Source organism: Berghia stephanieae, chromosome 8 (assembly GCF_034508935.2).
Source record: "Berghia stephanieae isolate SIO BIC M18660-M18661 chromosome 8, UCSD_Bste_1.3, whole genome shotgun sequence".
NCBI lineage: Eukaryota > Metazoa > Mollusca > Gastropoda > Nudibranchia > Aeolidiidae > Berghia > Berghia stephanieae.
In genome coordinates, this window is record NC_088367.1 from 29,804,677 (window position 1) to 29,817,176 (window position 12,500).

At 35.7% G+C, this 12,500-nt stretch overlaps 1 protein-coding gene across 2 annotated transcripts in view; it reads right to left on the bottom strand.

Moving 5' to 3' along the window:
• The window catches only part of LOC144978485 (uncharacterized), a 69,311-nt gene that overhangs the window by 27,436 nt on the left and 29,375 nt on the right, over positions 1-12,500 (bottom strand). For both annotated transcript variants that reach the window (XM_078924631.1, XM_078924632.1), the window contains exons 19-24: positions 12,033-12,200; positions 9,881-11,047; positions 7,276-7,384; positions 6,370-6,419; positions 5,077-5,445; positions 1,359-1,453 (exon numbers count right to left, since the gene is read on the bottom strand). In XM_078924631.1, the coding sequence (XP_078780757.1) occupies positions 1,359-1,453; positions 5,077-5,445; positions 6,370-6,419; positions 7,276-7,384; positions 9,881-11,047; positions 12,033-12,200 (1,958 nt within the window). The remainder of the gene's footprint in view (positions 1-1,358; positions 1,454-5,076; positions 5,446-6,369; positions 6,420-7,275; positions 7,385-9,880; positions 11,048-12,032; positions 12,201-12,500) is intronic.

Genomic DNA, 12,500 nt, shown 5'->3' on the forward strand with positions numbered 1-12,500 from the left:
CAAGGAAATATCAAAGCTTAATTTCACTTCTAAATACTTTTTATAACTAGTCAAGTTGAACAAGTATGAAATTTGAGAAAAGTGACTGGATACGTTTCCTATGCATAATAACTTCGTGAAAAATCACCCGATTTACATTAAATAAGATTAAAATGCTCTGGGGAGCATATTCTTGCAGAAAATGCAAAAATATGCAAATCCAAAATCGTCACCTTCCGACCGATTATGTCATGCAGTGACATATTATAGATAGTATGCGCTTGGCTAAGAAGCTCATAACATTGCCATCCGGAAGTATAACGGACCAACACACAAAACTGTGTGTATCCATGAACGTTTATAGTCAGGTTAATACAGTTTAGTAAGCATGACTTATAAACGCGGATGGCAAAAAAAAAAAAAAACAATAACAAAGACCTGAGTGACGTCAACTAAGAAATATCTATAATTTCGTCCTAGAAAATCCATCACGATTTCCCAGGTTATTGGCTTCAGGATTAACAGAAGGAATTATATTAGGGTTATGAAACGCGCTGTCTTATGTATTTATTTATCACACTTGAAGTTAAAGGACGGATGTGGTTGCTGTCCCTGGTGATGTTCTGGATTATCTCGTTTTTTTTTTATCTTATATTTCTTTTTAATTCTTTTTTATTGTTGCTGTTGATATTGTTCTCATTGTTATTGCTAATGTTGTTGGATTGTTGTTGTTTTTTTCTTCTTGTATTTTCTATTTGTTTGTTTTTATGTTTTGGCTCTCTTTTTTTAATCTTTCTCTTTTTTTTTTTTTATTTGGTGTTCTTGTTGTTTGGGTTTTTCTTTTCTTGTTTGTTTGTTTGTTTTAACTTTGTTTCTTGTATTTAGTTTTGAGTTGTTTTGTTGGGTTTTTTTTTTTTCATTTCTATTCCTTATTTTAGATTGTTGTTGCTTTTTTTCTTTTCTTTTTTTTTCACTACTTCAAAAAAAATTAAAATAACTTTGTCTACATGATACCATTCCTTCGTGAAGTTAACATAACTTTACATCTTGATATCTTTTACAGAGAAAAAACGCAATGCATCAATTAGTAAACAAAACGCAATGCATCAATTAGTCAACAAAACGCAATGCATCAATTAGTCAACAAAACGCAATGCATCAATTAGTCAACAAAACGCAATGCATCAATTAGTCAACAAAACGCAATGCATCAATTAGTCAACAAAACGCAATGCATCAATTAGTCAACAAAACGCAATGCATCAATTAGTCAACAAAACGCAAAACATGCATCTCTTCAGACCCGGTGATTACAGGCTTCTAAGCTAAAGTTTTCCAGTTTGTTTGTTTTTTTTCTCTCGCACCCGATTTGTACTTACTGAGCTTGCTCAATTTCTTCTTCTTCTCGCTGTTGTACTTCATCTTCCTTGCTCTCGCTAGCATAAGCTCCGCTGTTTTCCCATCCTTGAACCCCCTAAAATACATGAATAATAATAATAAAATTAATAATAATAATAATAATAATAATAATAATAATAATAATAATAATAATAATAATAATAATAATATATAATAATAATAATAATAATAATAACAATAATAATAATAATAATAATAATAATAATAATAATAATAATAATAATAATAATAATAATAATAATAATAATAATAATAATGATGATAATAATAATAATAATAATAATAATAATAATAATAATAATAATAATAATAATAATAATAATAATAATACAGAACCCCACACGTATGCACGATTGACCCTTGAATATAATTAATCAATCAGGTAGAAAAGGGGGAAAAAACATTACTTCACAACAGGGAAGCAAATATGAATATTATCAACAATAATATTATCAATATATTATTATCAATATTATCAATTTATCAACAAGATGTTGACGGTGGTGATGATGATCATGAAAATATGGGGACAATAATGATGATGATGATGATGATGATGATGATGATGATGATGATGATGATGATGATGATGATGATGGATCCCAAGACAAGGCAATACCAGATTAAACGAGAAATGACGCCTTTTAGGCGCAAATACATTGTACGTGCGACTAGTGCTACAGTTTGACCAGCCAAGTTACCATACATCAGTGCATGGTAAGAAAATACAAAAAGAGAGCTTTTCCAGGGACTAAGCTTTATAACAGCACACAGAAGGACTCGAACACGTGACACGAAGGTCATAAGCCGAGTGTTATACCCTTCGATCAAAATACCATACATAGAGGAGTCAGATGGTTAAGGAAGTAAAAGTAGTCCATGGAGCCGGAGTTCATCCCGTTTCTATTGCGTGAAACGAACAATAGCAATTGTTTGCTACCATTTGGATAGGGCACGAGTCTATTGCAAAGTACTTTCCGTCAGATCTAACAGTCCCTGCTACCCGATCACTGCTGGGTGGACAGGGGGGGGGGGGTAAAAAAATATCGACTGGACCCGGGATCGATCACGGCTCCTTTGCTTGTGAGGCTATCGAGACCCCTAGGTTAAGGAAGTAGATAACTTAATATGAAAAATATATATATATAAAATCTATATTGAAAAATTTCTTCTATCATTTTTAGACTGTGAATTTGAATTTTCCATGACCTGTTATAATATCAACAGTCGTATTATTAACCCCCTGTCACGATTGTCATGTAAATGTTGCTGCTCGAAGCTCGAAGAAATAAATAATAACGTGAAGTTGAATGTAAGCTTCAATTTAATTACAAAAACAGATCAAACAGATCATTCATCTTAACTACGCCACTACCACATCATCTCATTCATCTGTGGTGTTTCAATCATCCTGTTTTGTTGATAAAGGGGAAACCCTTAACGTTCATTTGATCTGTTTTTGAAATTAAATTGAAGCTTACATTCAACTTCACGTTATTATTTATGTCACGATTGTCGCATATGTTTTGCATAATCGAGACTTTGCTTGTGAAGTGAATGCTCTACCAACTGAGCTATCGAGGCCCCTAGGTTAAGGAAGTCGATAATGGGACAGCGTGGCTCAGCGGTACCTGAGAGGTACCGAGTTCGACTACCCGCCGCGTTGTGTGACCTTGAGCAAGTCACATAGCCTTAGCTCATTTTGCGGCGCTGCACTGCGGCTGACGCCTAGGTTATTCCAGTCTTCCCTTGGAATAGACCCTAAAGAAAAATTTCCCCTTAGGCATGAATAAAGGGAATGTATTTATTTATTATCAAAATGAAAAAATAAACATATAAAATCTATATTTAAAAATTTCCTCTGCCATTTTTAGACTGTGAATTTGAATTTTCCATGACCTGTTATAATATCAACAGTTGTACGAGATAAACCCACTGTCACGATTGTCGCATACGATTTCCTTAATCGAGACTTCTCCATAAAGCAGGACAGCCACGGAAAGAAGAAAAAATTAAAGATTAACTCGGTAATTGAACAGATAACGTGTATGTATTGCGCAATGTTTTGGAGCTTTGAGGGACATAAAAAAGAGGGGGGGGGGCGGGGGGGGGGAGGGGAGGAGGTGATTGCAGAGAATTGAGAGGACTGAAAGGCATTGAGATGAGAAGGGGGAATAGGAGGAGGAGGATATGGGGGGGGGGGGGGTAAGAAGGAGAAGAGGGAGAAGAAGTACGATGACGATGATGATGACTGTTGATCCTGATATTGCTACTGCTGATGATGATGATGATGATAACGATGATGATGATGATGATTATAATGATGATGATGATGATGATGATGATGATGATGATGATGATGATGATGATGATGATGATGATGATGATGATGATGATGATGATGATGATGATGATTATAATGATGATGATGATGGTGATGATGATGATGATGATGATGATGATGATTATAATGATGATGATGATGATGATGATGATGATGATGATGATGATGATGATGATGATGATGATGATGATGATGACGATGACAATGACGACGATGGTAGTAGTGGCGGTGGTGGTCTTCTGGTACGACCGGAGGAGCGGCCCAAAGTTGAGTCTAGAGGAAAAGGTTCTTTACGAGTATTCTATCACCTCACCAAGGTGTATTAAAACGAGTCTCTGTTTTTGTTTTGCGAATAGAGCTCATAACTTATTTGCTAGCTCGCTAATAAACGTTCGTCGTGTTTGTGTATTGACCTCATGACTTCATTCAGTAAGTCGCGAGAAGTTGTGACTAAGTTGGAATCCACTTTTTTTAAGGATTTGAGCTTTTATATAGCCCAATATCCACTAAACGTGCTCAAAGCGCTTTACAAAAGGGTCCCTGACCAACAGCAACACGTAATATGTAATACCATTTTTTCGACAGAGACAACGCTGTTGACGGCCAGGTACTCATTTTATACCTGAGTACGGTGAGAGAATGTGAGTAAAGAGCCTTTTCCAAGGACTCAACTATGCGCCGAGTGAGGCTCGAACCCAGGACCTTCCGATCCGAAAGCGAGTGTCATACCACTAGACCACACAGCCGCACCAGTTTTGGATAACCTCGATAGTATAGCATCCCTCTCGTGGCCAGGCGGAGGTGCAGTGATAATCGAGTTCTGGGTTCAACTACCCATCGCCGCAAACATATTTTATTTTCCAATGACTTCTGGCACTTCTCTCTCTACTCTTTTCATTTCTTGTTATTTTAATGAGTAGCTGCCGTTAACAGCGTTGTCTCTATCGAAAAAGCGCATCACACGCGTCGTGCATAAGCCTATATTATGTTAAGTATTGCTGTTGGCTTGGGACCCTCTGTAAAGTGTTTGAGCACAATTAGCGGATATTGCTCCATATTAATAAAAACCCAATATCATAATCATTATCATTATCAACATTGTCATTACCATCATCATCATCATCATCATCATCATCATCATCATCATCATCATCATCATCATCATCATCATCATCATCATAATCATCATCACCATCATCATCACCATCATCATCATCACCATCATCAACACCATCATCATCATCATCATCATCATCATCATCATCATCAACATAATCATCATCATCATCATCATCATGTGAGGAGGAGGAAATAATGAATAAAAATAATCTCACCATTCTTCACAAAGTTCGTCTTTTTTCTTGGACTTGACGCTGCCACCACCAAGGGTTTCAGCTGCGCTGGCCACTGTGGAGGGCGACGGTGACGGGTTCGTGATAGGGGGAATTCCCTTATCGGGGGAAAACAAGCCGCTTGGTCTCGATGGGGTAACAACATTGTTATTGATATTCTGGTTGTTATAAGACCTGTTCCATGCTTGGTGGGGGTTCGACGGAGGAGGGGGAGGGGTGGGATCGTGAGAGAGCATGGAAAAACGTTGCTGGTGTTGTTGTTGATTTTGATGAGGATGGTTTTGACCCGATGGTGGCAGGTTTTGGATCTTGTGGTTATAATGGTTGATCTTTCCTAGGACGGGATAATTGCTAGAAGAAAAAAATATACCCGAATTCGTTTTATGCAAATATTTTTGTTTTCATGAATGATAAGATTAGCATTTGGGAAAGAGGTTGTAGAACATTTCCAAACAATAATAAACTAACCATAAATCTAACCATTTCTCGGGAGTATCTTTTGCTTGAAAGAAAAATAGAATAACGATGGTCGACGGATCAAACCTCTGAAGTCCCGATTTTTTAACCACCTTAATAAGTGTTGACAAGCAAGGCCGCTTTGGTGCAAGCCGACATCTTATTAAGAAAGGGTTCACTCTTCTGTTCTCAACATTTGTAAGAGTCATAGAGATTAGTGGGGATGAGAGACAATAAGCTGTCACCAAACCAATTGGTCACAATGAACAGTAGTCAATCCCAAAACAAGGGATATCGCTCAGTCTCTCTTTACAACTGTCGTTGTCTACCTGTTGTCTTGACTATGCCCAGCTCCTCGCCTTCTATTAAATGGTCACAGATGACCTCACTATCCCATATTGCAATGCCCCGCCCTCTTTTGTGTCTAAAAGATTGGTGACACACAACTATAGCATTAAACCCCACCCACTATCGATTCTTCAACCTGTTGGGATTTCACCCATGATTAAATTTAATCATGAGTTTGTGTGGGGGTTTTTTATTGTTTTCTTAATTAAATTTGCAACTTTTTGAGGTCGAAAATGTGTTGCAATTAACCGAAGTTTGTTGTATTCAACCAGTGACTTTTATATAGAAATAATTCTGTTTCTTAGGAAATGTTGCGATTAACCGAAAGTTGTGATTAAACGAGTTGCGATTATCCGGAGTGGACTGTCATTGAAAAATGTCAACAAGAAACATATTTATTTTAATTTTTTTTTAAACATTTGAATTAATTCTTGAACAATATTTCTGTATAGTTTAAAAACAAACATCTACCTTGCAGGGATCTGTGGGGATTCCTCAGGTCTCCATCCTTTCTCCAGAAACTGGAAACATAAATATGGATCACATTTATTTTTCTCACTTTAGAAAAGTATATTTTCAATTTAACACATAATGTAGCCTATGATTTATACACAAGCATACACTTTTATAATATTATGAATTCAATTTTAGCGTCTTGATCACCATGATATAGTACCAGTCTGAGGCGTTGGGTAACAAATAATCATTCAGGTGAAATTAGTTGATTATTGTGGAGATCGAGTGAAATTCCTTTAATAAAATCTGATTTCTTGTGATCACCTTTACTTAAATCCTATTCTAGGTCTCAAGATAACCTAGACATGACATCAGACGGAGGCAATGAATAATTAATTATGATCCATTGAAGAAATTAAATGTCATTGATAAAAGGTAAAAGCATAATTAATCTTCTTTTCTTTTCTTTAGGTTTAAGTTTAAGTTTAATTGACGCTTGAATTTTGCAATCAGTAACTGAAATTCATTCTTGTCACTCAAAATTATCTTTTATTTTAATCTGAACATTCTAATTTTAGATTTGTTTATAGGGTCTATTCCAAAGGAAGACTGGAATAACCCAGGCGCCAGCCGCAGTGCAGCGCCGCAAATTGAGCTAGGGCGAGGTGACACAGCGCAGGTACGAAGCAAAGACCGCTCCATTGAGCCACCCTGTCCCTTTTTTTCAAAGAAAAGAACACCCAACTGACGAAATGCAATGTATGTAATATAAATTCGAATGAAAGCGATATGTTGAGGTGGAGACAGGGTTTAAAAATATTGTTGTTTAGCATATTCGGCGAGATGAATCTATGGAAATGAGTTATATCAGTGATATTCATATCTATGTAATTCAGTACCATGAATTTATCAAAAACTGACCTCATCTAGCTCTCCCATGTCCATATATTTGTCGAAATCGAAGTCTGGACTCTCAAGGTCAAATGTTTCGGCTAGCATCTCATCAAGATCGATGTCTTGGAAATTTTGTCTGAAAATCAAATTAGGGAATAAAAAAAAAAGATAAAATATTATAAACAAATCAGTATATTTAAGATGTATAGATAGTATGCGCTTGGCTAAGAAGTTCACAACATTGCCATACCATAAGTATAACGGACCAACACACAAACACACAAAACTTTGGGTATTCATGAACTTTTATAGTCAGGATAATACAGGAAGTGACTCATAAACGCGGATGGCAAAAAACAGTAACAAAGACCTGAGTGACTTCAACTTCGTTCTACCTATAGAAGGAACGAAATTGACGTCGCTCAGCTCTTTATTATTGTTTTTAGACAGCCAGTTTGGTGATTACTTGTCACTAAATTATATCGATCAGACTATAAACGTTTAAGGTTAACTCCAATTTTTTGTGTTGGTATGTTTTATCCGGGTGGCCGTTGATATACGAATGTTAGCTAAACGCATAACATCAATTAAAGGATAAGTAGTCTACCTAATAATTTTTCACAACTCATATGTTTATTTTCGTTTTTTTTTTTCAAAGGAAAAAAATCAAAGATAAGTTTCGCTAAGTACACAAGGTCAATATTTCATAATAAACCTTATAGAAGGAATGAAGTCGACGTCTCTCAGCTCTTTGTTACTGTTTTTACCCAGCCATTTTTATGAGTAGTTCTCACTAAATTGCAATAATCAGACTATAAACGTTTAGTTTAAGGTTACACATAGTTTTGTGCGTTGGTACGTTACATCGGGCTGGCAGATGTTGTGAGGTTTTTAACGAAACGCATAGCATCAATTATTTAAAAATTGAATAGGTCTATTTATAAAATTATCTAAATGACCTAGTAGACATATTTATATATATATATATATATATATATATATATATATATATATATATATATATATATATATATATATATATTATATATATATATAAAGCGGGACATCCCACGTTTACTTTGTACCGACAGGATCAAGTTCAATGCCTTTCAAATCAGGAATATTTTTTTATTCCTCATTGGAAAAAAAATGCTTCATTTCACTAAACTATGTGTAACCGTGAAAGTTTATGGTCTGGTTAAAAAGTTAATTTAGAATTACTCATAAACACGGATGGCAAATAAAGCAATAACAAAGAAGTGTGTGACGTCAACTTTGTTCTACCTACATAATATAGTGTGCGCTAGGTTGAGAAACTCACAACATTGCCATCCAGAAGTATAACGGACCAATACACAAAACTATGCGTAATTTAAACGTTTATCGTCTGGTTAATACAGTTTAGTTAGAATTACTCATAAACACGGATGGCAAAAAAAGCAATAACAAAGACCTGAGTGACGTTAACTTTGTTCTATCAAAATAACCCAACAATCGTATTTCAAAGAACCAAAAACCAAAACCACCCAGTTCAGGAAAGTCAAAAGATGTGCCTGAAATAATTATATGTTACCCACATTATTGATTTCAGGCCGAGAATGCTAATGACGTCAGTATTTATTTTATATAAGTATCATCGCTGATTGAAGATACAGATTCAATTGAAAACAACGACGAAGTCCAATGTGTTTTTGTTTTTTTAATAAAGACGCGTGGATGTTTCGGGTTTCTCAATAATCCATAGAAAGAACGAAGTTGACGTCACTCAGGTCTTTGTTTTTGCTTTTTTGCCATCCATGTTTATGAGTAATTCTCATTAAACAGTATTAACCAGACTATAAAGGTTTAAGGTTACACATAGTTTTGTGTGTTGATCCGTTATATTTCTGGATGGCAATGGTGTGCGTTTCTTGGCCAAGCGCACAGTATCTATGGACAATGCGATAAACACGAGGGAGAACAGAAAACACTCTGCTATTGTTCAAAAGCCAAGAGAAAATAGACAAGTTAATAATGGGAAACTTGAAAATTTGATACGATTGCCATGATGGAAAGGGGGTAGGGGGGATAATTGAAACGCTGTTAACGGCATTGAGTAGAGTGAAAACATGTGGGGGTAGGGGGGATAATTGAAACGCTGTTAACGGCATTGAGTAGAGTGAAAACATGGAAGTGCTCTATACAAACAGGTCCATTTCATTTATCAATGATGTATAGATAGTGTGCGCTTGGCTAAGAAGCTCACAACATTGCCATCCGGAAGTATATCGAAACAACACACAAAACTATGTGTAACCCTAAACGTTTATAGTCCGGTTAATACAGTTTAGTGCGAATTACTCCTAAAAGCGGATGGCAAAAAACAATAACAAATACTCGAGTGACGTCAACTTCATACTATCTATATTACTTGATTACATGATATATTACCTAAAGACGGTCGAATCGATTGCAATCATGAGAGAAGTTTTTATGAAGAAATAAAATAAAGAAAGGTCAGAAAAGCGATTTTAAAACAAATTGATTAATTATTTCTTTTTTTTTTTTTGGGGGGGGGGGGAAGGTTGGACCTTTTTTTATTGTTTTATTTTTTAGTGCTTCAAAAAAATAAATAATAACGTTTTCAACTTACTTCTTATTACCGTCGTTTTCCATGGCGGCTCCTACCACATTGGCCTTCACACCTGAAGTGAGACCTTGACCTTGGCCTTGACCATGTGTCACGTGAATCTTTGAGCCACTAACCTCTTTGTTCAGTGCGGCTTCGAAAAGGTTTTTATTATGAGATATGGTCGAAGGTTGATGGTCACTGGCACTGCCGTCTCTTTCCTTTAGAGATGGTCGACGATAAGTATCTGTACTTGAGATGTCAAACCTATTTTCACGACTCTTTTGGGTGTGACTGGTGACTTCTCCTCCTACCCTTCCACCTCCTCCAAGAGCCATGAGAAATTTGTCCTTTTCACTTAAATAGTTCTGAGGTGCTGGAGGTGGCTGGCAAGAATTTGAAGAAGCACTCGCTGATTTGGCAAGATTAAGTCTGATTTCTGCAGTCCCTTTGTCAGGAGCATCATTAAGTCCATCTTTTGTTACATCTACTAAGTCGTCAGAAGAATCGTCAGGATCATCACTTTTACCATCATTGTTGTCATCGTTGTGAATAGATAACCTTTTATTTGCGACTAGTGGATTTGTTTTCGAGTGACCAATATCATTATTGTCGTGGTGCTTTTGGGTTTGGTCGTGATTGCCTTGAATATTGACATCCTTAAGTTTGTCAGAAAAATTATCAGTGATGGGATGAATTTTGTGATTCCCTGACGTGTAACCACTTCTCATGTTTGTAGTGTTGTTTTTTACTTCCATTTCTTCATAACCCGTTGAGGCAATAATTGCATCAAATTTTGATTTAGACTTTGAATTTTCCTCGTCAATTTTACTTGAAACATTGAACGCAGCATCTATATGATAATTTTTCCTTGGAGTAAAAGCACCAGATGTGTTTATCAAAGCGTCATGCTCTTGAAAATTGAAATTTTTATCATTTTCGTGTCTCGCTGATGTGACTGTAGTTTCTGAAATCGAAGTTCTGGGACCGAGAGTGGTTGATGTCGATGAATTATTATTGCAGTTCCCATTGATGACTACTGTTGAGGATGGCGACAAAGAGGAAGAGTGGACGTCTCCATACTCGTGACTAGAACGGTGCTCGACTGCCATTTTGAATGAAGTGTCACAGTAATGAAATGTAGTAGAACATAATACTTCTCCATTGTATACAGGCTTGTGACGGACTTTTCTGTTAGATTTGTAGTAAACAAAATATCATATTAGTTTAGTTCATCACAACACAATTTCAAATGCTATCTCACCTTTTATAAAGAACAATTTATTTATATATATAAAACAGCTTCCAAAAAGACAAAATACCAAACACGGAATGTTTCAGGCCTAAAACTGTTCTTCAGCGATCGTTTTCAACTTTTTATCTTCAGATAATAGAATGACCCTCACAAACTATCGTGGAGTGTCAAGCATCGATGCTTTCAAATCAAAACTAAAACATTTCATTTCTACAAAAGCATATTTTTAAGTCTTTATCCATGGTTCAGATTTATTTGAATATCGATGTCTTCTTCTTTTAAGTAATATAAGGGAGTATATCTCTATATATATATATATGTGTGTGTGTGTGTGTGTGTGTGTGTGTGTGTGTGTGTGTTAGATTGTTAAACTTATAATTGTGAAGCGCATAGAGCATGATCTAGTCATGGTTATGGGCTCTACAAATGTTATGTATTATCTTTATTGAAATGTTCAAAGCAGTAAAATTAAGGGTGTTTGTGCGTTTGTTTGTGTAGTGTGTGTGCGTTTGTTTTTGTTTTTGTTTTGTTTTTATACGTTCTCTTGTTTTGTTTCGTACTGTTTGCTTTGTTTTGTTTTGTTTTGTTTGTTTTTTTTTTGTGGGGGGGGGGGTCTGTTGGTTTTTGTTTTGTCTTTTGTTTTTTGTTTGTTCGTTTGTTTTTTTTGGGGGGGGGGGAGGAGGGGTTGTGAGCTTTTTTTGTTTGTTATTGTTGTTTTGTTGGGGTTTTTTTTTGTTTTTTTGGGGGATTTTTTTTGGTATTATTTTCATTCTCTCTAAATCAAAACTTATTTGTTGAACCAAAGTTAAATTTACTACTTCTGACATGAAATTCAATTTTTAACGTCTAGTGTTCACAGTACCATTACAATAGTTTAATGCTTTGGGTCATAAATTTAGGTCATCATTGCATCTAACTTACGCTGCTTGCGATTCAAACCCATCTTTCAGCCTTTGGAACAGTTCGATTTGGTTCTGGTAGGTCCGCGTGGAATCTGAGCCATCAACTATGTTTGAAGCGTGATTTTTGTCTCCTAAATTCTCTCCATCCAAGGAGCCGAGACTAGGAGCCATGTTGATGATAAGGTTTCTATTGATAGGAAGGAAATAGGTAAAGCAAATAAATGAATTGATTAAAAAGTTATAGTGGGTATTTCTACATAGTCAGTATGACTTACAATGCTTTATTCATTTTCCCAGCGGGTCAAATGGACCTATATTTTCATATAATTTAGTGAAAGTCATTTATAAAGCATCTTCTTTTCTTTTTTTTTGCACTTGCATTCTAAGAATTTTTTGCATTCCTTCAGCCAGATTGACTCATGAGCCAAGCCTTGAGTCGACTGAGGATGGACCCTCATACCTCCTGAAAGAATGATTTTCTAAAGAT